The sequence below is a fragment of the Camarhynchus parvulus genome, chromosome 9 (assembly GCF_901933205.1).
Source record: "Camarhynchus parvulus chromosome 9, STF_HiC, whole genome shotgun sequence".
NCBI lineage: Eukaryota > Metazoa > Chordata > Aves > Passeriformes > Thraupidae > Camarhynchus > Camarhynchus parvulus.
The window spans coordinates 1,437,083-1,463,738 of NC_044579.1; the positions used below are offsets into that span (position 1 = coordinate 1,437,083).

Consider the following 26,656-nt stretch of genomic DNA (forward strand, 5'->3'; position numbering starts at 1 on the left):
GGCGCCTGCGCCGGGCCCCGGAAGAGGCGGGAGCGACCCGGGGCTGAAGCCGGGATTGGAGCCGGGGCCGGAGCCGGGGTTGGAGCCGGGAGCGAGGCCGCAGCCGCAGCCGGGGCCATGCTCAGGGTGTTACGGGCCGGGCTGGCCCCCGGCCGCCCGCAGCACATCCAGGTGCCGGCGGCGGGACCGCCCCGCGCCCGCATGAGGGGAGGGAGCCGGGAGCAGAAGGGATGGAGGGCGGAGGGACAGCCCGGACGGGCCGCAGCAGCTGCAGGGAACGAACAGGTCCCGGTCACATGGATGGGGACTGGGGAACCGGGAATGGCAGCGGGGCGGGGTGCGCGGTGCGGTGACAGCTCCGAGGTGACCCTGGAAAGGCCACTCGGCTCGAGGTGACCGGTTCGCCATAGATTGACAGGAAGCCGTGGGGAAGGGTTTGGCAGTTTAGCCATGGGCACAGTGAATCCCAGGATAAATTACCTTGGAAAAGCTCTCCGAGACCATCGAGTCCCAGCTGTGCCCGATGCGCACCTTGTCCCCAGCCCAGAGCTGAGTGCCACCTCCAGGAATTCCTTGGACACCTCCAGGGATGGGCACTCCAGACCTCCCTGGGCAGCTCCTGCCAAAGCCTGAACACACTTTCCGTAGGGAAATTCCTCTTGGTGTCCAACCTGAGCCTCCCCTGGCCCAGCTTGAGGTCGTTTCCCCTTGTCCCATTCCTGATGTCCTGTGAGCTGTGTTGGATCCACTCCTGGCTGAGCCAGTGCCCTTGTCTTGCCTTGCAGCTTCTGCTGACCTCGTGCAGGCACTGCTCCTCAGGGGTCCTTCCCAACGAGAGGATCAGGAACATCGGGATCTCGGCTCACATCGACTCCGGCAAGACCACGCTGACGGAGCGGATCCTGTTCTACACAGGCAGGATCGCACAGATGCACGAGGTCGGGCTGAGCTCCCACCGGGATCTTCCTGCCACTTACTCACCTCCACACTGTGTTTTTGTGCATGAGGGAGGATGCTCAGTCCGTGCAGCATCACTCCTGCACGTGGATTCACAGTGTCATGGAATGGTTTGGGTGGGAAGAGAGCTTAAAGCTCACCCATCCCATGGGCAGGGACACCCTCCATAGATCAGGTTGCTCCAAGCAACCAGCCTGACCAGCCTGGCCTTGGACGCTTCCAGGGATGAGATATGAATTCTTAGCAAACTCCTTGAACTATTTTTTTTTATTTCTCCTAAGGTGAAAGGTAAGGATGGAGTTGGAGCTGTCATGGACTCCATGGAGCTGGAGCGACAGCGGGGCATCACCATCCAGTCAGCAGCCACTTACACCATGTGGAAGGACACCAACATCAACATCATCGACACGCCAGGTAAGGGCAGCTGGCAGCACCTGGGGATTGCTGTTCCTCATGGATACAGGGCTTGTGGTGCATCTTTGTGTCCCTGGTTGTGATCGAACATGGAGTGATGGGTTCAAACTGACACAGGGATAGATGGGGTATAGGGAAGGAATTGTTCCCTGGGAGGGTGGGCAGGCCCTGGCACAGGTGCCCAGAGCAGCTGTGGCTGCCCCTGGATCTCTGACAGTGCCCAAGGCCAGACTGGATGGGGCTTGGAGCAGCCTGGGACAGTGGGAGGTGTCCCTGCCATGGCAGGGCTGGAATGGGGTTTAAGGTCCCTTCCCACCCCAACCATTCCATGACTCTGTGCTCCATCACTTCAGCTGATGTCACCCAGTGTGATTCCCTTGGCTGTTGCTCCTTTCCAGTGCATTTATCATTTTTATTTGTGTTTCTTATCCAGGCCATGTGGACTTCACCATCGAAGTGGAGAGGTCTCTGAGGGTGCTGGATGGAGCCATCCTGGTTCTCTGTGCCGTGGGAGGTGTCCAGTGCCAGACCATCACTGTCAACAGGCAGATGAAGCGTTACAACGTCCCCTTCCTCACCTTCATCAACAAACTGGACAGGATGGGCTCCAACCCGGCCAGAGCAGTGCAGCAGCTCAGGTTTTGGCATTTACAATGATTCCTGAAATTCCATCCCCATGGCAGGTCATTGGGAACAATGTTGGAAAGGCTTCTCTTGGGAGCTGCAGTTTGGAGAATTCCTGACTCAAGGTTAAATCCTGATCTGACCCAGGACAAATCTCCATTGTCCCAAAACCTCCCAAATATTGGTATCAGCCAAGACTTGCAGTGACCAAGAGCTGGGGTTTGATGTTTATTTTCTTGGTGGAACTGTATCAGGACTCACTTTGAGAGCAGCCTCTTAGTTTTCCCTGGATCCTGCTGAAATTCCAGCAGGGGGGTGACACAGAGTGCCTTGGATTCCTGGAAGTCCTGTTTACTCCCAACCTTTCCCTGCCTAATTTGATCCATGAGATCAACTCATTAATACTCATTAAGGGAGAGGCAACTCCCTTAATCAAGCAATCAATCTCAAACTGGTTTCCCCTGCTGCCTTTCCCATGGGAATTGCTCCCTGGGCCTGTTGGGATACAAAAGGTGGGACACAAAGCCCTAAACCACAACTGGGTGGTTTTTATCCATATTGGCAGATTTAGGCACTGTCCAAAGGACAAAACACAGATTTTGTAGGAGGGGGATGTTGCTCAAAGACCATCTGGAACACACACATAGAAATTACTTTTTTTATTCAATAATTCCTGTTTTCCCCTTTTTCAGATCCAAGTTGAAACACAATGCAGCTTTTGTTCAGATTCCAATTGGGCTGGAAGGAAACTTTAAAGGAATTATAGATCTCATTGAAGAAAAAGCAATCTATTTTGATGGGGCACTTGGGTAAGTCCTGGGAATTGCTTCTTTTATAGCTGGAGCTGGGAGGAATTCCTGCAGTTTCTCTTCAGAGATGAAACCCAGCTCTCTGGAAGTTCGGGAAGGGCTTGTGCTGGGGCTGAGGGTCCCCCTGCAGCTCTCCCAGTGCCCAGGGCCTGCAGGGAGCTCTGGGTGGGGGTGGCTGCAGCAGGACTTGGTTGCTGTGAAGGGGTGGTGGCCACGCTTCCCACCTGGAGAAGCAGGAGACTGCTCCCTGTGGGGATCCTGCAGCCTGTGTGGCTCCCTGGGATGAAGATCAGCTGTGGGTGAGCTGCTGGGAGGTTTCCCTGATCCCTGCCAGGAGTGGGAAGGACTCTCCCACACCAGAGATAACACGCTGATGTTCTCAGGGGACTTCTTCCCAGGGTGGATCGTTCTCAGCCAGGGTGGTCACACCAGGGTGGGCAGGCTGATTGATCCCTGGGGTCCCTGTGCAACTCCTGGGGGTCCCTGTGTGTGCAGGCAGACCCTGAGGGTGGAGGAGATCCCGGCGGAGCTGCGGGCGGAGGCTGCGGAGCGGCGCCGGGAGCTCATCGAGTGCGTGGCCAACGCTGATGAGCTCCTGGGGGAGCTGTTCCTGGAGGAGAAGATTCCCACAGCTGCACAGTTAAAGGTACTTCCTTGGGCTGCCTGTTCCATCACCTGTGTCCCTGTTCCCTCGTTCCTCAATCAATGTATCAGGAATTCTGTTCGCTGGAGTTGTGTCACCTCAGCTGAACTCCAGTCCCCCACAGGGGGAGCCTATTCCCAATCTGTTGAAGAATTCTGGAGAGCAGGTTTTGTGGGAAGCCCTTGTGTTGGGGGGTGTCCAGGGGCCTGTGGGAGCAGCTCTTTGCTCCAGGAAAGCCAGCGAGTTGGGCTGTGCTGCAGGAGTTCACAGGGATATTTTTCAGCTGGCAATCCGAAGGGCAACGCTGCAGAAATCCTTCACCCCTGTCCTCGTGGGAAGTGCTCTGAAGAACAAAGGGGTGCAGCCGCTGCTGGATGCTGTCCTGGAATACCTTCCCAACCCTTCTGAGGTGGAGAACTACGCCCTCCTCAACCAGGGGTGAGTGCATCCAGCAGCAGCAGGGGTGTCCAGGGGCAGGGCTGTGCAGTGTCCCTGCCCTTTGCCCTGGATGGCCTTTAAGGACCCTTCCCACCCAAACCAGTCTGGGATTCCATGGAATAGTTTCAAAGCAGGAAACATTCCTAACAGGATCCACAATCCTTTACCATAAGTATCAATCAGTGCCACCAGCACTTGGCACAAAGTCCCAAAGCTCCTCTCTCATTCGAGGGTTACTCTCTGTGCTGGGATTTTACCACATTCAGTGTTGCATTTGGACAATGGAAGATAATTCTTTAGAATTAATAATAATTCAGATAATTCTTTAGAATTGATGGCAGCCCTTAAAGTACAGCCTACCTAGAGGAGGGAGCACATCCCAAGTGTGTAAATAGTGTTTTATTCTTATGGACATGAATCCCAGAATCCCTGAGGCTGGAAAAGAGCTCCAGGATCTTTGGGTCCAAGCTGTGCCCAGTCCTCCCTTTGTCACCCACCCCAGAGCACTGAGTGCCTGTACCTCCAGGAATTCCTGGGACAGGGACTCCAAACCTCCCTGGGCAGCCCCTGCCAAGGCCTCACCACCCTTTCCATGGGGAAATTCCTGCTGATTCCACCCTGAGCCTGCCCTGGCCCAGCCTGAGGCCATTCCCTTTGCTCCTGTCCCTGTTCCCTGGGAACAGAGCCCACCCAGATGTGTGAACCCCAACAGCAGAGCCTGTAAATGTTTAGAGGAGACTCCTGTGTTGGTTCCTAACCTCTCCTCCCTCTCATCCCTGTTTCTCAGGGATTCTCAGGACCAAACCAAGTTCCTGTTGAACTCTGCTCGTGACGATTCCCAGCCTTTTATCGGCCTTGCCTTCAAACTGGAGGTGAGTCTCACTCTGCTCCTTTCCAGTAATAGAGAAAGTCCAGGTGGTGCTACCAAAACTCACCTAAAAGAGACTTTTAAATTATTTTATACGGCAAACCAGTTTATATTTGACTTCAACTGAAATTTAACTTCTTTTTAAAGAAAAGGCTTCAACCATAAAATCCACAAGAGCTGCCAATTTGGAACTTCAGGTTGGGTTTTGGACCTCAAGTATTTCCACATTTTCTTAGTTAAAACTTGAACATCTAGGGGGTTATTGGCTTAATTGAAATATTTTCAGGGAAAAATCCTGCCCTGGGAAACAATGGGACACGAGAGAGTCAGAGAGGGAAAAGTGCAGAAATTAAGGCAAATAAGTTGTTTGCTACTTAGAGAGCAGCACTTCAGGATTCCTATGGAATATGGAAAATGGCTGGCCACATTCCATGGTAATGTGCATCTCTTGGGAAGGTTTGGGAGTGAAAAATTGGTTCAGAAAATTGCCAAATTCCACTGCAGAGAATCTTTCATTTCCATTAGTAGTGTGGAAACTCACACCACATTTAGTCAGTGCAGCTGGTGCTTGGAATTGATGCTGGTGATGCCTTGTGCAGGCTGCCCTGGGGCAGAGGCTGGGCAGAGTCACAGAGTAAAGCAGGGATTTATGAAAGGATCTCCTCCATGGATCCACCTTGGGCAGCACAAGAGCCCAGCCAGGGCTGCACCCAAGATGAACCAAAATGGCCCCAAAATGCACGAGCGCTCCCGGGGTCTCTCCCTGGGATCAGTTCTGCTCCATTTGCACCTTGCAGTTCATTGTCCCATTCCAGCTTTAGCCCCTGCAGTCCCACCCTGCTTGTTTTTCTCTCTGCAGCCCACGGTGTTTGTGCTCTGGGGCTGAGATTTGGGTCATTTGTCCTTGGTGCCCAGCTGGAGCAGGAATTGTTTTGTCTCCCTGCTCTGTGCACAGAGCTCACCATCCCATAATATGAAGCTCAGACCCACCCACTAAAGCAGCACAGAATGTGAAACATAGAAAAGCTGAAACCTGAGGCATCAGTGGTTCCCAGAATGATCAGATTTTGGTGGGTTGTGCTTGCAGGCTGGCAAGTTTGGGCAGTTAACCTACGTCAGGGTGTACCAGGGGATGCTGAAGAAGTCAGATTACATCTACAACACCCGCACGGGGAAGAGGGTCAGGGTGCAGAGACTGGTGCGGATGCACTCGGACAACATGGAGGTGAGTGGGTCCCCAGGGATGGGCTGCCTGCCCCTGGGTGGGTCAGCACTGCCTCAGCCCCTGGATCACCCTGGATGGTGATCCTGAAGCACAGGATGGTCTTTGCTTCACTTGATCCTGAATTAATCCAAGCTGAGGCCTCCCTTTTGTCCTTTGAATAAAGAGGGAGATTTGCAGGGCTTTTTATCCAAGCTGGAAGTTTTTAAGGAGCACAGTGTCAAGCCTTAAAACACAGTGTTTGTGGATCTTCTGTAATCCAGGTGGAGTTTGGGTGTGAGGGAAAGACAGAATCAGTCCTGGAATGGTTTGGGATGGAAGGGACCTTAAGGATCATCCAGCCACAAGGGCAGGGACACCTTCCACGATCCCAGGGTGATCCAAACCCTGTCCAGCCTGGCCTTGGACACCTGCAGGGATCCAGGGGCAGCTCTTATCCCACTGTTGTCTGCAGAGGAGTTTTCCTTCCCTCAGGATGTAAATGAAGTTTATGCTGGGGACATCTGTGCCCTGTTTGGGATCGACTGTGCCAGCGGGGACACGTTCACAGATAAAACCAGCACTGACATCTCCATGGTGAGCCCCCCTTGCCCTGGCTGCCTCAGGCACTGCCAGTCACCAGGATTTTGCTGGAATTTATAATCCCCTTTTCCTTGGCCACACAGGAATCCATCCACGTCCCTGATCCTGTCATTTCTGTGGCTATGAAACCTTCCAACAAGGTAGGAGCCTTTGCATCAACCTCTTCTCCCCAAGTTCCCTCCCTTTGCTGCTTTGTGATTTTATGGAACATTCTAAGCACTGTTGGAAAGTGTTTTATCCCAAATATCCAAGACTTTATCTGTTGGATAACCCAGAGCTGGATGCTGTCACTCAGCCAGAAACGTGAACTTGAAATAAATAATTAACACTTTAATCAAGAGTTATAAATCTTCCATAAAATAACCCAAAGAGCAGAAATGCTCAGCAGTGGATGGGAAAACTTGAGGCTTTTTTCTTGGAGTCACTCATGGATGTTGAGTAAATCTTGGCTTGTGTTTCAGAATGACCTGGATAAATTTTCCAAAGGCCTGGGCCGCTTCACCAGGGAAGATCCCACCTTCAGGATCCACTTTGATGAGGAGAGCAAGGAGACCATTGTCTCTGGGATGGGGGAGCTGCACCTGGAAATCTATGCCCAGGTAATTGGGGAAGCACATCCCATGGGCTCTGCTTCTGCCTGCTTTTCCCATCTCCTCTTGCTCCTTCCTATCCCTTCCAGCTGCTTAGGGAAAAGTCAAACTTTTAAGTCAACATTTGAAGGTTCTTTCTCTCCAGTGGTTCCATTCTGAAGGCTTCTAAAAGGAAATTTTGCCTGTAATATTTTTAGGATTTGGTACAATCCATAACAAATGTATTAAACACTACACTTTGCTCTAGTAGCCTTGGCTTATAATAAGTAATAATACCTAATAATAATTAATTTCTACAGAAAAATCCTCTGTTTCTGTGGTTTTAAGTGTATCATTCCCTAATCAAAGCTGGTGCAGGGAGAAAGGAGTAGTTAGAGGGATTTGTTTCATTCCAGCTGATATCTATATTTTAATCTTAAGACAAAAAGATTTATCTTACATATTGACAAAATGAAGAAAAAGTGATTTTTGCCTTGAAAAACTTGAATTTTAATAACATAATTAATTTTGTTTCCTTTTCCTGCATCTCAAGATGCATGTCTTAAAGATGTTGATGGGGAATAATTTGTTAATTAAAAAAAAAAAAAGCCCCAAAAATCAATCCAATCCCCAACAAAAAAAAGTGATTAATCCTGATAAAGTTACTAAATAGATCCCAATGGAATAACCCTAATCACTGTGGGTTTCTTCCTGCAGAGAATGGAGAGGGAATATGGTTGTCCTTGCACCATGGGGAAGCCCAAAGTGTCCTTCAGGGAGAACATCTCTGCCCCTGTGCCGTGAGTATTCCTGCTGGGAATTGCTGCATTCGTCCCCTGGGAGGCAGAGCAAGTCCCTCTGGAGTTCTGGGATCAGAAACGCCCAGGAAAGTTTAATTTCATGTCTTGTTCTGTGGTTGGTCCCCACTCCCATCACCTGCTCCTTCCAGCTGTGGGAGTTCCCAGAGGTGCTCAGGAGTTCCCAGAGGTGCTCAGGAGTTCCCAGAGGTGCTCAGAGGTGCTCAGGAGCTGCCAGTTGTTCCCAGGGGTGCTCAGAGGTGCTCAGGTGTTCCCAGGAGTGTTCCCAGGGGGGCTCAGGAGCTCCCAGGTGTTCCCAGTTCTTCCCAGGTGTTCTCAGGGGTGCTCAGGAGTTCCCAGGTGTTCTCAGGAGCTCCCAGAGGTGTTCAGGAGGTCCCAGGGGTGCTCAGGTGTCCCAGGGGTGTTCCCAGGGGTGCTCAGTTGTTCCCAGGTCTTCCCTGAGCACTCAGGTGTCCCAGGGGTGTTCCCAGAGGTGCTCAGGAGTTCCCAGTTGCTCCCAGGTGTGCTCAGGAGCTCCCAGTTGCTCCCAGTTGTTCTCAGGAGCTCCCAGTTGCTCCCAGGTGTTCCCAGGAGCTCCCAGTTGCTCCCAGTTGCTCCCAGGTGTTCCCAGTTGCTCCCAGTTGTTCTCAGGAGCTCCCCGCTCCCGCGGCGTGGCTCTGGGGCACTCGGGCCCCGCGCTGGGGGTGCCACAGCAGGGTCACCTCCCAGGGCAGCACCTCCTGTGGGGCACACACAGCACGGTCAGCAGCCCCTGCTGCCCCCCCAGCCAGCCAGGAGCTTCCTAATGGAAAACTTGGGAATTAAACCCAAGGGAATGGGAGTGCAGGGGGTCAGGAGCAGCAGAGCTGGAGCTGGCAGGGAGATCCCTGGATTGTTACAGTCAGGAGCTTCCCTTCCCAATTTTCTGTGGTTTTCCTATGAAAACACCTGCTCAGATCCCAGAGTTTTGCTGGAGAGTAGCACAGGATGTAGCTGCTGTTCTGGGAGCCAGTTTCTGCTGGGGGTTACTGGGATTGCTGAGGTCTGTCCTGGGCTGTGGAGGCATCCACAGGAATTCAGCATCCAGGATGCTCCAGCTGCCCCTTCCCTTTATCCCTGCCCACTGTGGCACTGGGATCTCCCAAGGGAGAGCTGTGAGGGACCAGCTTTGAACCTCAGCCATTCCCAGCAAAGCCCCAAAGCAGCTGGAAGTTGCTGCTGTTGTTCCTGGAATGCTGAGACAGGCAGGGATGGGGACCCTGAGCTCACCCTGCAGGATCAGATCTGTGTCTGAGCTGGAGCTCACACAGCTGCAGTCCTAAAACACCAAAAAAAGGCTTTTTAGGAGTAAAATTATTTACCTGGGACACCATTTCATGGAGTAGAACCACAAAGTCAAACTGAAGATCTTCATCACTTCTTTTCTGGAAAGACAGGATGAAAAGGGCTGAATTTGGGGATTCTCCCACCTCAGAAAAAGTGGTTCAGTTCTCTGTGGTTATCACAAAAATTCCCTGATGGATTTCAGAAAAAACTGGCAGCTCCTGATCACAAAGGAAGCAGATGGAACTCAAGCATTGTAACAAAATTAAAAGCTCCTGGTTTGAATTTCTGTGCACTCCAAAACTGCACTGGAGACAGTGAATGTAAAGCTTTAAACTGCTAATTCCTGCCTTACAGAGACCAGATCTGTCAGGAATTCTTTGGGATGGGAACACCTCATTCTAGAAGGTGTCAGTTGAACCCAAACAATCCCAAATGAAATTGTCAAGAGGATAAGGACATTCCAGAGGCCTTCCTGTGAGTGACAGCCAGGGATTCTGAGTGACAAAATAATCCCTGGCCTTTGGAATAAATTATTTTCCTGTGTTTTCAGGGACAAAGGGATAAAACTAGAGAGATGGTAGTTAATCTGGGTTAGTTAATAGTTATTTGTCTCCTTTATCCTTTCTCCTTTGTTAGAGAGAATCTTTAAACTCTTGCTGGTGCACAGCCCTGCAGCAGCTGTGAATTCTCTAAAATGCCATCAGAGGGAGCAAAACATTCACAAATCCTCCTCCCACAAGGAATTCCTGCCTTTCCCTCAGACCCAGAACCTCCTGGGAATTCACTGTCTGTTCAGAGGGGTAAAACTTCTGGAGCTTTCAGTTTTCTAAACACTAAATCCTGCTGCTTTTTCCTGGCTCCTGTGGAAAATTGCCTTGAATTTAAAGCTGATGATCATTTTAGGGTTATATTTAACTCAGAATTTATTTTCTCTAATAGAACACAGCAAAACTGGGAAGATCTATGGAATTGTTAATTTAATTTATTTTCCTTGCCACAACTGCTTAGCTCATGAATACTTTCCAGGAAAAGCCATGGCCAGGCTGGATGGGTTGGAGCACCCTGGGCTGTGGAAGGTGTCCCTGCCCATGCAGGGGAGAATGGGATGAGCTTTAAGGTCCCTCCAGCCCAGACCAGTCTGGGATTCTGTTCCTGCTGGTAACTCACCACTTGCTTCACGTGTTTGACTTGGGCAAGGTGGAACTTGGTGTTTTCAGTGGAATTCTGCCAGATCACGTAGCCAGAGGCCACCCAGGCCAGCAGGTGGATGGGCTCCAGCTCTGGGGGAACGTTCCCATGGCTGTCTGCAACCAAAACAAACACGGGGTGTTAAAGAGAGCCCTTAACAGAGCATTATCACCTCACACAGGGCTTGCTGCTCAAATCCTGTCACCCTGCCTTCCACAGCTTTGGAAGAGCTGCTCCATCACCACAGGGTTCTCCTCCCACTTCACACAATCCCGCAATGGTTTGGGTTGGAAGGGCCCTTAAATTCCATCCAGTGCCACCCCTGCCATGGCAGGGACACCTTGCACTGTCCCAGGCTGCTCCCATCTCCATCCAGCCTGGCCTGGGACACCTCCAGGGTGTACTCCTCCACTTTTTCCTCTGAATAGAAATTGCAGGTCTCGAGGGCAGGGCTTGCTCTGAGGTGAGAGCAGCCCCTCGTTGTGCACTTGGGGTGTTGGGTGTGCTGTGCCAGGACACCCTCCGAGGGAGCAGGGACAGGTGACAGTGACAGTGCCAGCTGGTTTTCCAGAACTCTCAGAATCAGGAATAAATGCAGTGGCTGTGCTTGCAGACCCCCCAAAAAGAGAAAGGTGAAGGCCTGAGCCCTGTCCCAGCCCTGGCTTGTACCTGGGATGTTCTCAGCCACAAGCTCCTTTTCCAGGCTCCTGATCCGATTGTAGAACTCCTTGTCTGCTTCCTCTGTGCTCCTGAGCTCTCCTTGCACTGTGAGCTGCACATCTGGGGCAGAGGTTTTGCTGCCCAGGGGATAGAGAACCTCAGCAGTGCAGTTGACAGTCCTGTCCTGTGGCAGAGTTAATGATGTGCATTATTAGCTGATAGAGTATGTCTGTAACCAGGGTCATTTGCACTTCTGAACATGTCATTTGTATGTAGTTGCTGTTTTCTCTGAGTCTGGTCCCCAGAGGTTTGTGGTTATTTAAGACAAGGTTGAATTCCTGGCATTTCTGTGAATGTTTGAGGGTGGGATTTGCTTTCTGCAGTGCTGGAAGGGGCAGTGGTTGGGGTGCAGAATGTCCCTTGTGCTGTTCAGGTGGAGCCGGGTGACACTGAAATGTCCTTGTCCTCCCTGCAGCATTGCCTGGTGCTGTAGTGGAAGGTGCCATGTGGTCAGTGGGTTCCTTTTGGTTAAAATTAAGCCTTTTTGGGGCTTGATTGGCAGCACAGAAAAATCAGGAGCATGATTCAAAGTATTAAGTGCTGTGTGCACAGAGTGTGTAATTAAACCAGTGTGACTCACTTTGTCCAGGACATCCTCCAGCTCCAGTTCCAGGCAGTACTTGTGCCCCACATCATCAATGTCCTAAAAAAGGGAAAATATTATTAACATTTGTTTTGGCAAATGTTGAATGGCTGCATCCTGGACAAAATCAGAGCATCCCAGGATGGTTTGGGTTGGAGGGGACCTTAAATCCCATCCAGTGCCACCCCTGCCATGGGCAGGGACATCTTCCACTATCCCAGGTTGCTCCAAGTCCCATCCAGCCTGGCCTTGGGCACTGCCAGGGATGGGCACTCTGTGCCAGGGCCTCTCCACCCTCACTTCTATCCTGGAACACCCCTGAATTACCAATTTTGGGCTCCTGTGTGATGCTACCCAAGAATTTGCTGCTTGGTTAAATACTCCCCTAAAAGCCTTCAGTGCTTCCTCCTATTAATTCCATTTTGCAGGTTATTATGAATTGGATCATGCCCTGTATTTTACTGGCTATAAAGAAGGGAGCAGGTGGGGTTTGCTGTGCCCTTGCTTTGGGAGGGGCTTTGCTGTGCCCCCGCAGTGCCAGGTGTCCCTGCAGTGCCAGCTCTGCTGTGCCAGGTGTCCCTGCAGAGCCAGGGCAGGGCTGAGCTGTGTCCTGGCACGCACAGGAGCACCCAGCACCCTCCTCCTCCTCCCCGAGAGGTTCCTCCTGGCCCGGTGCCGGTGCCGTGCCCTGGGCAGGGCTCTCTGGGCGGTGCTGTCACCGCAGGTGACACACGGGGTGTGTCCCCCAGCGCTGACCCGCCCGCGGTGACACCGAGCTCCTGCCGGGACCCCCAGACGGTGTCACCCCCGCGGTGGCAGTGCCACAAGCCCAGAGCAGCTGCGGCTGGCAAGGACATTGCACATGGCAGGGTCACCTTAGGGGTGACACCGGGACGCGCCCGGCAGGTTTGGGATGTCCCCAGAGCGGGACCCTCCACACCTCCCGTGCAGCTGTCCCCGTGCTCTGCCCGCTCCATGGGAAAAGCCCGTCCCGGTTCCCGGTGCCAGTGCCGGTTCCCATGTTGGCTCCCGGTTCCCGTTCCCGTGCCGGTTCCCGGTGCCGGTTCCCATGTTGGCTCCCGGTTCCCGGTGCCGATTCCCGTGCTGGCTCCCGGTTCCCGGTGCCAGTGCCCGGTGCCTGTCGCTCACCTGGCGCCGGGCGCGGCGCAGCTCCCGCAGCCGCAGCCCGCTGCCGGGGCCGCCCCGCAGGTACCGCAGGTATTCCACGGCCACGGCCGCGGCGCGGGAGGCCGAGAAGTGGCCGGGAGGCAGCTCCATGGCCCGGGAGCCGCTTCCTCCTCCCGCAGGAAGCGCCGGGCGGGGCCGCAGCGGGCGGGGCGGGCTCCGCGGGACGGGCCGGGCGCTGCGGGGGCAGCGCATCCCTGCGCGGCTCGGGACAGCGTGTCACACAGCGTTAGATGGGATACCGGGAATGAAACCTTCCCGGGAGGGCGGGGAGGCCGTGGCACAGGTTTTCCAGGGAATTTGTGGCTGCTCCCTGAAAGTGTCCAGGTTGGACGGGGCTTGGAACAGCCTTGGATAGCAGAAAGCGTCCCTGCCCATGGAATTTTGAATTTAAATTCCTTTCCAGCCCAAACCAGTCTGTGATTGTCTGAAATGCAGAATGGGAATGTTTTCCACAGAAAGCTGTGGATTGTGTCACGAGTGATGTGGTGTTTGGGGGCTTGTTGTGTTTAGGTTTGAGTTCACCCACAAGAAGCAGTCGGGAGGAGCAGGCCAGTACGGCAAAGTGATCGGAGTGCTCGGAGCCCCTGGAGCCAGAGGACTTCACCAAACTGGAGTTTGAGGACAGAACCATTGGCACAAATATTCCCAAGCAGTTTGTGCCTGCTGTGGAAAAGGTACAGACCATTCTCTGTGACACAGAAAATCCTGATTGCTGTTGTGTTCCTGCACTACCACCCACATTTGCTGTGCCTGCCTTGCCCCAGGAGAGGAGGCTTCTCCCGTTGCTCCAGTGGCAGCAGGATCACAGCTGTGTGGTTTTACTCCAGGTCTTGCATTCCTGGGGTTTTCAGTTAATTCAGGAGCTGCTGTTGTCTTTGGTGCTGCGTGCTGCCTCTGTTTCCCTTGTGAGAGCCTCCTGCTCAAGCTGCTTTTTCCTGGCCTCTTCTGCTTCTGGTTGTGGCCTCACAATTCTCCTCCCAACCCCAAAATATGTAACTTCTTTTGTGACTTCTCTGAGGCCAGTTATAGAGGAAACTGTAATTAAGCTCCATTTCCTGCCTCAGTTCCCAAATTCTCTTTCTTTATCTCCTCTGTGACTGCCTCACTGTATAATTTATTATACATAGCTTTAATTAACCTATCAACATCTTGGAATTCCTGTAATAACCTAGAATTATTCCTTCATTTTTCCATGCTGCAACACTTTAAGATTTTTGCCAGATCCTGAAAAAAGCATAGTCTTAAAGGAATCTTGTTCTTCAGGCAAGAGCTCTTTCCACACTGAGCATTCTTTCGGGGTTTGGCCGTGGAATCTGTTAAAAAGGCAAAACCCTGAGGCCGTTTTCCCTTGTGGTGTGGTTTTTGTTTGTACAATCAAGCTGGGGTGGCACAGGCTGGCAGTGCAGAGGCTGCAGTCCCTGCTGGTGACAGGGAGGTGTTGTTCATTCCCAGGGGTTCAGAGATGCCTGTGAGAAGGGTCTGCTCTCGGGACACCGCATCTCCGGGGTGCGCTTCGTGCTGGAGGACGGCGCCCACCACATGGTGGACTCCAACGAGATCTCCTTCATCAGGGCAGGAGAGGGAGCCCTCAAACAAGGTACAGCCTCCTCCTTGGATGGGTTCTGCTGGCTGGTACCCATCCTTCCATGCATCCATCCATCCATCCATCTACCCACCCCCCCACCCATTCCATCCATCCATCCATCCATCCATCCATCCATCCATCCATCCACCCCACCCACCCACCCACCCACCCTTCCGCCTATTCCCTCCCTCCCTCCATGCATCCATCCATCCCATCCCCTCATCCATCCCTCTCTCCCTCCATCCTTTCATCCCCCCAAAGCTTGCCCAGTTTTATGGAGCAGAACTTGCACAAGAGTTTATACAATTCCTGAGAGAGGCACAATAATTCCTGTGGCTGTACAAAGGAAATCCTGTTTTTCTAGAATTCAGTACAGCAATGCCACCGGTTTCATCCTTATGGGGTAGGAAGAGAACATTTGGCCAAACTGGGCCTTTTTCAGGAAACATTCCTTCACTGAAGGAGAGGTTGGACACTGGGAGGGGCTGCCTTGGGAGTGCTGGGGTGACAATCCCTGGAGGTGCTTAGACAACGTGTGGATGTGGCATTTCACTGTAGGGTTTAGTGAGCACAGTGCTATCAGCCAAAGGTTGGTCTTGATGATCCTGGGGGTCTTTTCCAGCCTTAATGATTCTGTGATTGTGGCTCCAGGAATGAAAAGCCAGGAGCTGGAATTCCACGTGTTGCTCATGGTTTTTCCCCGACATTAACCATAAACCACCTGCTGCTGTGCATGGGAGCAGCGTGCCTCGCACCAGGTTCCCCTCTGATGTTGGATTCCTGTTTCCATCCTTCCCCAGCCATGGAGAACGCTGCCGTGCGCATCCTGGAGCCCATCATGGCCGTGGAGGTGGTGGCTCCCGTGGAATTCCAGGGGGCAGTGATAGCTGGGATCAACCGGCGCCATGGCGTCATCACGGGCCAGGACGGCTCCGAGGGCTACTTCACCCTCTATGCTGAGGTCTGTGCTCACTGCTCCTCACCTCCCCTTCCCCTGTCCCATGTTTGATTCCATTGTTTTCCTCAGTTTATATAGATACATTTGTAGGTTGACTCGATTTTAATGTTCCTTCATTTCCCTCTTAAAAATGATTGGAGAGGATCACTGGGTGTTGTCTGGCTGGGTGAGGGGCTCAGGACAGCCACATCCGTGGCCCTTCTGCTTCCCAAATTATCATTGGAGGAATGTCTGCAGATACCTCAAACCTTGCTGGTTGACTCATCACTGAATTTAGGATATTCCAGCTCCTGGTGCACTCAAACTCTCAGATTTTTGAGGTTTCTTGCTGAAAACACACTGCAAATATAAATTAATTAAAATAACAGATACTTTACAACAGCAGACCATTAAATCAGAGCTGTTTACAGACAGCACTGACCCTTTATGTCATAATTGGGATTAATTAGCTGATAGCCCAAAAGTGATGGAAAAAACCTCATTTTGAGCAAATATGTTTGGATTTTAGGTGCCACTGAACGATATGTTTGGATATGCCACAGAGCTGAGGTCTTGCACAGAGGTGAGTCCTCCTGGTCCTTTTTGCTAAAACATGTTTGATTCTGTAAATTTGGGCTCATTGGATCATCCTGTCCCTGGCAGCTGCAGCAGGGAATGAGATCAGAGCAGAGCTGTGGAATTCCTGACCAAACAATTCTCCTGCACCTGAGGAGTTTGTTTGGGTGGGATTGTGGAGGATCCCTGGGATCCCTTCACAGACAGGAGCTGTGTGCCCAGCAGGGTTGCACATGGCCCATCCTCTCTTTCTTTTCCCAACTCTGCAGGGAAAAGGGGAATACACCATGGAATACTCCAAATACCACCCCTGTTCAGCCAGCACCCAGGAGGAAATCATCAACAAATACCTGGAAGCAACAGGGAGACTTCCTGCCAAAAAGGGCAAAGCCAAGAGCTGATGGGATTCCTCTGGAGTCCACTGAACAGTCTGTCCCAGTCTTCTCCAACAGCTCGCTTTTCCAAGCCATGGAGCAGCCCAGGCTGGCTGGGTAAGGTGGGCTCCAGTGGGATTTGGACTTGGAATTTTATCATGGAACCTTTCCTCCGGGGTGGTGTCAGCAGCACCAGGGGATCACCACGGGATTGCTCTGTGTAAATGCTCTTGTAACAAATAGATGTTAAAACACGGCTGATGATTTGTCTTAATCAAGATCTATTAAAATAATTTTATTTTTTACTTGATACATCTTTATTTGGAAATGTTAAACTGAGGTAAGAGCTGCTGGACAGGTACGGGGAGTGGGACATCACTTGGCACGTGGTGCTCCAGCTTCCCTCCTGGGAACAGATGGAATTTTCCCCTCCCAATCCTTTGGAAAGGGCACAGGATCCTCCAAAGTCTCAAGCCACTGGGCAAAGCCATCAGTCAGTGCTTGTCACAAAATCCACTTTCACTGGTGCACAGGGATGGAGCTGAGTTGCCAAGGATGTTGGGAGCAGCTGCCTCTTCCCAAAGCTGGGAACAAGATGGAATTACTGTGTGGCTTGGAAATGTGGATTTAATGGGCTTGGTGATGTGGATTTAATGGGTTTGGGGTGTGGACTCATGTATGGGCTTGGCTTTTGGCTCTTGGTTAGAAATCCAAACCCAAGATCCCTTTTCCCAGAATCTCACAATCCAGAGGCCGAGTTGCAGCTGATGTTCAGCTCAGGAATCACTTGACTTTGCTGACTCAAAGCTGTTAGGTGAGAAGATATTCCCATAATCCTGTATTTGTAATTATTCCCAGAATGTCCACGTTGAGTTTTCTTTCCTTCTTCCTGCCCTACTCAGCTGAAAAGTGTTTTTGCAGATTCCAGTAAACAGGGAGTGAAGTTCCAGTTCAAACCCAGCGACATTCCTGGCACAGCCCTGGCGTTGCTGCTTCCCAGACAGAAACAAGTGGAGCAGCCAGGCTGCTTCTCCTCTGGAAGGGCTGGAAAATGATTTATGGAAACCTTGGGAAAGGATTTGCCAGGGCCTGGAGCTGCTGATGGGCCCCAGGCGAGATGTGGGGCGTCCATGTGGTGCTGCCTTGGGACAAATCCCTGATTCCTGCACATCCACAGCTTTGGTTTTGGGAATGCTCAGCTGGAATTCATACCCAGAAAAGCCCTGCAGGTTCTCAGACATTTGGAAGTTTTCTAAAACAAGCAAATGTAGCACTTTCCCCAAAAATTTGGAGATGTCTGATAAAAGCAGTGTCAACACAGGACAGGAAACAGGGTGGATATGATTTTATTTGTGTTTCTGGTGTTTATATTTGTGTTTCAGGGGTTTATATTTGTGTTTCTGGGGTTTATATTTCTATTTCTGAAGTTTATTTCTATTGATGTGATTTACATTTCTGTGGGGTTTATATTTTGGGGGTTTATATTTTATGGGGTTTGTATTATGTTTAGACCAGTTGTGATGTGAATTCCTGGCTGATGAGTTCTGCCAGATGTGCTGGTTCTCCACAAACCCGGGAAAGAAACAAACCCCAAGAACTTTGCTGTATGATTTGAGGTTTTAGGCTGGAACCTTGGCTGAAAAGCAGCTGGGGGAGACTTTGCCTTAGAATTCCACAGTTTTGCTGCTTATCCAGAAGTTCCTGTGGAGTTGCTGAACTGCTGTGAGTTTGTGAGCAGCCAGTTCCACCAGCCTGGTGCCTGGGAAGTGCCTGATGCTCTATTCCAGCCCTGCAGAGCAGAGGCAAAAACAAGGTAAGGAGACAAAAGCAGAGCCCCAAAGTGCCAAATCCATCCTATTTTCTTGACTTAATTAAAAAAAAATTAATCACCAGCTTCTTTAAGGAATTTTGGAATTTCACTCCCTGATTTCACACTTCTGATGATGAGAAATGTTTTCTTCCAGCAGGAAAGAAAACACCAGGAGGGTGTGGAATGCTGCTTCCCCAAGTTTATTGGGTGCTGAGGGGAAAAGCTTCAGTCAGGAAATCAGATTTATTTGTGTAAAATGCTGGAATTTGGGAAGCTGACATCACCCAGCCTGAAAACATCCAGGGAAAGCTGTTGTGTGAAATCCTTGAGTTGTTGTTCCCAATTACAGCTCCAGGATTGTGAAAACCAATCCAGGTTAAATAGAACAGCCACCCCAGAGCCTCTGTTCCTCAGGAACGTGGTGTTCTTGGGAAGGATTTCATTTATCCTGCCACAAACCTGGCTGATGGGAAAAAAGGTGACTTTGGGACAGTTTGGCACATGGCAGTGAGCAGAGGTGGGACAGTGATGGATCTGCTGGGAACCCAGCTGGAGAGTTTGGTGGCATAGGACAAAGCTGTGACTTTCTGGTGGGACAGGACATGGCAGGAATGACACAGGAGCTGTTCCCAAACATGAGGATGAATCCCCAAGGAGCCTCCCTGGTTCTGCAGGTCTGGTTTGATTTGAGGTGTCAGAGAATGTGGAAATTTGGGCTCCAACAGCAGCAGGAAGAAAACCCAGCCTCAACCCTGAGTGATGGTATTTGGTTTATTGGAGATGTGAGTTAAAAATCAGCATGATTCTAGACCAAAACATGACAAAAAATTAGCAGGCAAATCCCTCTTAGTGACAGACTAGCACTTGGCTCATGATTTTTATCCAAATATATTAATTTTGTTTACAAACTCTTAAGTAACAGTTAATTAGTGACATTAAATCAACTGCTGTATGTTCATCTGTGTATATATGGAGTAGCAGAGGGTTCAGGCAGAGCTACAGAACTTGAATCTTGCTGTTGAAGAAGTGACGGGAATTAATTTTGGCACAGAACAATCAGTGAAACCACTCCCACTCGCTGACTTGCATGGAAGGACGATCCCAGCTCCAGGTCTGTCAGCACAAGGATTTGCTGACTGGATCCACATCCACAAAAGTGAGGATTTCACTTAAAAACTGGCTCCCTTTTCAGCTGCAGGCCCAGCAGCTGATCCAGCCTCTGCCCCGGATCCCTGCTCTGCACCGTGGCCCTCGGGAGCACAGAAATGTTTCACCTTCAGGGGCTGCCCGGGGAGCCACGTCAGGCGCATGTGGCAGGAAATGATTTCCTGGAGAAGGGATTTAAACACAGATCTCATCATCCTGATGCAGCTCAGCTCCTGCCGCAGGAGGGGTTGTTCACGGGCACTTCCTTACCTGGGTTGGCATTTCATGCAGGAGCACAGTGTAGTCAAACTCAACAAAATCGTCTTTCCTGATCTGGGCAGGTGTAAAACAAGGGGAGAATTATCAGGAACACAGGTTTATATTGTTAAAATTTCATGTCTGCTGTGATTTACTGGAGCTCAGGGAAGGAGGTGAGCAGGGCCCCGTGGCTGTGGTTGCTGGCTGCAGTGAGATGGGTTTTGATTGTGGAAAGATGGAATTAGGAGCACTTCCTGCATGGAATGTTTGAGGACACCAAGAGCTGTGTGGCTCTGCAGCCTGTCTGCACTGAAATCAGGTGCTAATTTATTGAATTTAACCTTCAATTACATCTGAGAATTACAGGAACCTCTCCTTCAGAGAGTTGCTGAATAGCTGAAGAGCCAAAGCTGGATCGTGCCCGTGTATCCCAGCTGGCTGAGGGCTCTGGAAGTGCTGCAGCCTTGGAGCTGCTGCCCAGCCCGGGCTGGTGTCAGGGGTGAGCAGGGGCAGAGGCTGCTGGGCTCTGCTCAGGGCTCAGGAACTGCAGCCCCTGCAGAGCCACTCCTGCAGATCCAGTCAGGACAATTTTCCCAGCAAAACCTGGGAAGGTGCTCGTGCAGAGGTGGAGCTGCTGGTGAGGAGCAGGCCCTGGGATCTGGGGAATCTCCCTCAGAGGGGGCTCTGTGCTGCCCCTGTCCCTCCTGCCCCACTCACCCACTGCCTCACAGACTTCACTTGGGCCAGGAAGTACGCCAAGGTCTCCGTGGACTTTTCCCACACGATGGAGCTGCTGCCAGCCACAGCCAGAGCCCACACTGGCTCCAGGGCAGGCTCGATGTTGCCATAGCTGTCTGCAAGGCAAGGAGAAAGAGAAAATAATATTAATTCTGGCTGGGCAGCGGAAGAATGATGAACCTCAGAGCAGTTTTGCCTGGCACAGCACCATTCCTGCACGAGGCTCCTCCCTCTGATGTGTCACAGGGAGGGGGATGATGCTGAACCTGCAGTCCCAGGGGAGTATAAAGTGTGGCACAGCGGAAGCTGCCAAGAGAGGGATCCCCATGATGAGGTGAGAAACCCAAAAATCCATAGTAATGGGAGTCCTTACCCAGCTGGGAGAAAAGATGGGATTTTTCCAGGATGGAAAAATTGTGTTGGTCATCCTCAGTGAGTTTCCAGCCCCAGCTGGGGAGGTGTGTGGGTTTGGGCACTTGTTATTCCTGGAGGACAATCTGCATTGATTGGACTTAGAAATGGTGTGAAGCTGCTTTTAAACCCAAACCACCCTCACAGGATGGGGCTGGGTGCCAGTGGTAAATCCAGAGAGGCTCTGTTTTCCCAAAAATCCCTGGGGAGGTGGGGCTGCTCTGACAGCAGGAGGGGCTCGGGGTGCTGCTGTCAGTAATGTGTCTCCTTTTCAAATGCTGGTGTCCTTCATGCCCTCTGAGATAAAAGTGAAATACAGGTGAATATGTGGAGGAATATACCTGGAATGTTGTTTGCAATTATTGGCTTGCTTAGGTGCCTGATCCTTTGGTAAAATTTGTTGTCCTCTTCCTGGATTTCCTTCTGGTCTTTGGTGTGGGAGCACTTGATGCTGACAACAGGACGAGACTTTTTCTTTGGAAAGAGCACTGTAGCCAGGCAGTTCCCAGCATCCTCCTGTCAAGGGAGAGTTTAAAACTGTTCTTTTTAATCAAGATTTTATCTACCAGCAACTCACTCTTTGTATGAAGCTGCTCAGGGATTAGGAAAGTGTCAGGCAGGATTTTATTTGTCTTTTTTCCAAGAACGAGGTTAAAACCACAAGGCTAAAGGGATTTAACAGAAGGTTTTAATTAATGCTTGTCCTGCTTTCAGGACATGACAACATTCCAAGTCATCTTGGAAATATGTTTGTGAGAGCTCAAAAAACAACATTAATTGATAACAGGGACTTTCATTGTGCCAGCCTTGAAACAAAACTCTAAGGCTTCACAGTAAGTTCTGAAAATCATTTGAATTCCACAGAGTGTGTGTGAAGGAAGAGGGCAGTAAAATGCTGCTGACAGCTGGGGCAGAGTGAATGCAGGGGGGTGGAATTGGAAAGACCACGGAGCTGCCAACTCCTGATTCCCATTTTGGGGTGTGGACAGCAGGAAAACGGGGACGTGAGAGGGAAATGGGGAGCACAGAAGGGGAACAGGGCCCACACTGTCACACTGTCACCCAGCTTGGGCCACTGCACAGTTCCACTCAGGCCTTTGGTTGCCTCCATGACTTGAGCAAGAATTCCCTTTGGGATTGAGGCCTGGTGATCACTCAGGTGAGACCTGGAGCAAAGACAGGCAGGGACGAGCAGCAAGGTCCTTCCATGGTGGCAGATCCATTTGGGACACACATGTCCCTGTTTTGGAGCTGCTGGAGTGGATTTGATGCTCAGGGTGAGGAGGAAGAGCAGGAACTCACCCCAGTCCTGTAGTCCTCAGTGCTGAACTGCAGGTAATACTTGTGGCCAGACTCTGGGATGTTCTGGAAGAGAGAGGATGGAGCCAGCAGAGGGATTAAAGCCTCATGTGCTGCAAGGAGCTCTGAGGAGGGAAGGCCCTTCTGAAATTCACTGGTTTTGAGTGCAGCATCACTGATTTTTTAGTCTTTCTTGGTGTTTAAGCACAATTCTGGCTGTTTGAGGGACCCAAAGCAAACCTTTGTGTGTTACTTATCTAACCCTGAGCCTTCCTGTCCCCAGCACACTTTTCCCAGGAAATGTTTAATGATACAAGGTGAGTGGAGTTTCATACCCACAGCAGATGCTCAGCTCAGCACCTGCCTGTGGCACCTACACAGAGCTGGGAAATGCAGGTAAACAACTGCTTCAGTCACTCTATTTTTATAAAATCCCCTCCTGGAGCTTTAGGATGAGGCAAGTCCAGTGTGGAGCCAAATCTCACCATGAAGGAGGCGCAGGAAACAGAGAGGATGAGCTCAGACTTTTTGATAATTTCTTTCTTCTCTGCATCCTCCTTCTCCCCTTCTGCCCTTTTTGTGCATTGCCTCAAACATTGTCCTCAAAGTGACAGTGGGACACGGGCAGAGTAGTGAAAGTGACTTTCTGAAATGCAGGATCACCAAAGAAGGAGTGATTGCAGTGGAATTAGGTTTGGAAGGGTCTCACCTCATGCAATGACCACATTTCAGTCTACGATTCTACCTGCTGTAAAGCCACATAAGAGGTGTTATTGCTGTGGTTTACAGCACCTCCAATCTGATCCATTTTGGGGATTTTTACAGTGACCCAGGATTACTCCTGTATATCATCAGTCCTGCAGGAGAGAGAAGCTGCAATAGTCAGCAGGACCTTCCTAAAAGAGCACAGAATTCTGTGTTTCTGGGGGTTTTGAAGCAGAGATTCCCTCCTGATTTGCAACAACTTCCCCCCCAGTACTGCTAGCAGCTACTACCACCCTACTGCTGCTGCCTAGACAGCTTGCAAATGATGCTACACACCTAAAACAAATATTTAGTCTGGTGTGAACACCTGAGGCTTCCTGAGCTCACCAGGGAGAAGGGAGAAGCTCCATTTGGTACAAAATAATTGTACAGAAGTCTTTGTAGTCCCGAAGGAAAACTTATTTGCACTATTTTCCCCCACTCTCATCCCAAAATGCTGTTACCCAATCCCAGAGTGTGGGCTGAGCAGAGCTCAGGGATGTCTGGCAACCCCCAGGGAAGCAGCCAAAGATAAAAGTGTCCAAAAAGAGAAGAAAACAAGTGAGTAATTCATTTTTCCACTCAATATCTGGGTCACGGGATTCTTTTACTTCTGAGCTGCAAATTACTGCAACTTTCCTGACAGAGTTTTAGTCCTGGGAAGGCCAAACCAGCAATTTCAGAGCAGCTTCACTGCAGGTCCCTGAGGAATCAGTTTCCAATCAGTTTGCACTTCCATCTGTCCCCCTCTGTTTCCCCACCAGGATTTTCCCCTGGGATCAGTTTTTGCCTGGATCCCTGGGCAGGGAGAAGCTGGGAAAAGGAGTCAGAGCTGCCCCTGCTGTGGATTCTGCCTTTCCCACCCAGCGTGGGGCTCTGACTGCTGGACAGTGATAGAACATTTCTGACTGATTTCTGCTACCAGGGAGCAGAGCTGTGGTGTTGCTGTTGTGTCCAGCTGAGGCTGTGAAATGTCCACCTGGGTATTTGAAAACTGGATTTTCTAGTCCAATTTAAGCAAATGTTGCACGAGTCACCTTTCCCTTTCCTCTTCACCTCTCTACTCCTAAATTAGGATTTGCAGGGCAGCTTGGGACAGGGCACTGGTCTCAAAAGCTTCCTTTTAAATTCTGGGATCTTCATCTGGCACAAACTAATGCTTCATTATCAAAAGTGTATTTTAAAGTGCAGGACAGCAACTCCAGGAGCTGCTGTTTCCTAGAAGATCTTCACTCAAGAAAAAATAAGGGACAACAAAAACCATCTGCATCCAACAGCAAGGTAAGGATTATGCCAGGTCTGGCATTTTGTTGCCAGGAAAGAAAGTCTTGTTTTACCTGAACTTGAAAGATCTTTCCCAACTTAGAGTTCCCAGTCCTGTTTCCAATTACCAGTTTCACCAGCTCGTGGGCTAATAAAGTTAGTATTAAATTACTGTGCTCATTATTAAATTCCACTAAAAAATTATCCTGATTTTATGAGATCCAGTAATAGAATAACCAATAGGAAATTAGCCCACTTTCAAAAATAATTACAAACCAGACAAACCTAAAAAATACCCAAATCCCAATATTTTGCCCCTTGCCTTCATGTAATACAGCAAATTCCTTGCAGGAAATGCTTTTCATTTTTTTCCAGGGGAGGACAGGAAAGAAGGAAGTGCCCACTTTTCGTGCATTTCTTCTCTTGTTTTCACAGAGTGTGCAAAAAAAAAAAGGGGGGGAAATAAACTGCAGAGAGTGGTTGCAGGGAGCTCCTACAGCACCCAGCACTGAGGAAATAAGGAGCAATTTCACTTCTCTATAATGAGCCAGTTATTTTCCTTCCTGTATGAGGAGGCAGGTGGCTGATCGGGGGTAGAAAAACCCCTTTCCCTCCCCACAAATATTCACTTATTCTTCAGCCAGGCACAGGTGTTTATATAAGGAAATATTTACATGTAGACATATGCAAAGTGCCCAGGAAATACAGAAGGAGCGTGTATACTTTTGGAGAGTATAAAGTAACAGCGAATTCCTGTCATAGGTGTTTGTAGCAATTTCACAGAAAAACTTCAATATCCCAGGAGCACTTCCATGCTCAGCACCCAATAATCTATATAACAAAAGGGCTGCATTAATTAATGCATCCCAGATATTCCTGGTTAGCTTGGAATATCTTTTTTGAAAGGGGAGATTTAACACTACACCCTCTTACTAAGTTTTAGGAGCTGCACAGGACAAGTGGTGGAAGATCTCCAGATCCTGGAAAAGATCCCGTGGAATCCAGTGCTGCCTTTGGCACCTCACACTGGGAACCCAGAACAAGCAGCCCTTGCTCTTAAGATCTGCCCAGCAGAATCCAGGATCCCGAATTTGTTATTCTGGGAACCCAGAACAAGCAGCCCTTGCTCGCAGGAGCTGCCCAGCAGCAGGAGCACAGGGCTGGATTTAAATCCCATCCCTCGGCTCTCCAGGAAGGTGATGCATTCCTTCCAGGATCTACATTCCTGGGACAAACATTCCCCAGAAGTTTTTGCCTGACCCTGGACCTTCAGAAAGTGAATAAGCTGTAAAAAAACCCCAGACCTGGAGGAGGAGAAGGGCTGCACCCCAGTACCACCTCGAGCATCTCTGGTAAGCTCCCCAAGCCGGGAAGGCTCTGTCCCCGTAGCTAATCCTCTCTGGGACTCCTGTCCCGTTGTGCCACCTCAATTCCATGTGATTTTTGGAAGATTAAGGTATATTTTCTGGTGGGAACTGCATCGCCTTTAGATGAAGCTTGTAGTATGAGGGAGGGACTGCAGGACAGCAGCTCCTCAGGAGAGCCAGGGGTCCCACGAGGGACGAGGCTGTGGAACAGCGGTCCCTGAGGAGAGCCAGGGGTCCCTGAGGAAGGGGAGATGGGACAGCGGTCCCTGAGGAGAGCCAGGGGTCCCTGAGGAAGGGGAGATGGGACAGCGGTCCCTGAGGAGAGCCAGGGGTCCCTGAGGAAGAGGAGAGGGGACAGCGGTCCCTGAGGAGAGCCAGGGGTCCCTGAGGAAGAGGAGAGGGGACAGCGGTCCCTGAGGAGAGCCAGGGGTCCCTGAGGAAGGGGAGAGGGGACAAGCGGTCCCTGCGGGGAGCCGGGGGTCCCTGAGGAAGGGGAGAGGGGACAGCGGTCCCTGCGGGGAGCCGGCTATCCCCGAGGATGGGGCAGCGGCTCCAGAGGGACGCGGGAAGGCGCCCAGTGCCCTGCGTGGGAACGCGCTAATCTCAGTTACATACACCAGTACTAACGTAATAATTAGTGTTAATTACACTTTCCCAGCTCCCCTTTACACCCCGCCGGCTCCCCGCTTACCTTCAGCGTAGCCTTGCGGACGTGCCCGAGCACCCGGAGCCCGCCGAGGGATCCCGCCTTGAAGTTGCGGTACTGCAGGGCCACCCGCGCCGCCGCCGCGGCCGAGCGGCTGCCGGGCTCCAGCTGCTGCACGGCGAGGCTGCCCCGGGGCAAGGCGAGCGCCAGGAGCAGCAGGAAGGCGGGCGGTGAGGCGCGGAGCCCCGGCAGGGCGCGGAGCCCCGGCATGGTGCGGGCAGCAGCGGGCACTGGGGCGGGCTCGGCCCCGCTCCCGTACAAATAGCGGGGCCCGGCCCGCTGCTCCCGCCCGCCCTCCGCCCGCTGCCAGCGCCCGCCGGAGGGCCCGGCCCGGCGGCGACTCCCCTTCCCTCAGCCCTCCCACCCCGGAGCCCCGCGGGCTGTGGGGAACCGGGGGCTGAGGGAAGCTGGGATGTTGTGGGACCCGGAGGGTTGAAGATGCTGGGGGGCTTGAGAGGGACCGGGGTACTGAGGGGAGCCAGCGGGCTAAATTGAGGGGGTCTGAGACTTCTGA

General features: G+C 51.3%; 3 protein-coding genes across 3 annotated transcripts; 1 reads left to right on the forward strand and 2 right to left on the reverse strand.

The window, feature by feature from the left end:
• The first annotated feature begins 13 nt into the window (after positions 1-13).
• GFM1 (G elongation factor mitochondrial 1) lies at positions 14-16,710 on the forward strand. Its single transcript, XM_030954077.1, is given in 19 exon segments — positions 14-171; positions 786-938; positions 1,239-1,371; positions 1,805-2,009; positions 2,688-2,804; positions 3,300-3,450; positions 3,731-3,885; positions 4,673-4,757; positions 5,841-5,978; positions 6,450-6,551; positions 6,641-6,697; positions 7,019-7,156; positions 7,844-7,926; positions 13,439-13,505; positions 13,507-13,602; positions 14,381-14,525; positions 15,314-15,474; positions 15,980-16,033; positions 16,296-16,710. Coding segments are annotated over 19 exon segments (2,226 nt in total). The 5' UTR covers positions 14-117; the 3' UTR covers positions 16,428-16,710.
• Positions 8,107-13,020, reverse strand: LXN (latexin). Its single transcript, XM_030954096.1, has 6 exons — positions 12,890-13,020; positions 11,738-11,800; positions 11,107-11,281; positions 10,417-10,553; positions 9,285-9,347; positions 8,107-8,663 (listed from the first exon to the last, which is right to left on the reverse strand). Exons 1-6 carry the CDS (start codon positions 13,016-13,018, stop codon positions 8,571-8,573), a joined length of 660 nt encoding a protein of 219 aa, XP_030809956.1. The 5' UTR covers positions 13,019-13,020; the 3' UTR covers positions 8,107-8,570.
• Positions 16,711-18,967: 2,257 nt separating the features above from the next.
• On the reverse strand, positions 18,968-26,411 carry LOC115906709 (ovocalyxin-32-like). Its single transcript, XM_030954094.1, has 6 exons — positions 26,128-26,411; positions 22,066-22,128; positions 21,105-21,279; positions 20,332-20,468; positions 19,627-19,689; positions 18,968-19,538 (listed from the first exon to the last, which is right to left on the reverse strand). Exons 1-6 carry the CDS (start codon positions 26,350-26,352, stop codon positions 19,380-19,382), a joined length of 822 nt encoding a protein of 273 aa, XP_030809954.1. The 5' UTR covers positions 26,353-26,411; the 3' UTR covers positions 18,968-19,379.
• Between the last annotated feature and the right edge of the window lie 245 nt (positions 26,412-26,656).

Bases quoted from the DNA above. Each gene is read 5' to 3' on its own strand.
- LXN (XM_030954096.1), bottom strand. From the start codon at position 13,018: ATGGAGCTGCCTCCCGGCCACTTCTCGGCCTCCCGCGCCGCGGCCGTG. The intron at 10,554-11,106 runs GTACAAGCCAGG...TTTTGGTTGCAG, and splicing joins TGTGGCTGAGAACATCCCAG to ACAGCCATGGGAACGTTCCC. The intron at 9,348-10,416 runs GTGAGTTACCAG...CTGTCTTTCCAG, and splicing joins TCAAACACGTGAAGCAAGTG to AAAAGAAGTGATGAAGATCT.
- LOC115906709 (XM_030954094.1), bottom strand. From the start codon at position 26,352: ATGCCGGGGCTCCGCGCCCTGCCGGGGCTCCGCGCCTCACCGCCCGCC. The intron at 21,280-22,065 runs GTGAGTTCCTGC...CTCCCTTGACAG, and splicing joins CTGAGGACTACAGGACTGGG to GAGGATGCTGGGAACTGCCT. The intron at 19,690-20,331 runs GTGAGTGGGGCA...ACACCTGCCCAG, and splicing joins TGAAGTCTGTGAGGCAGTGG to ATCAGGAAAGACGATTTTGT.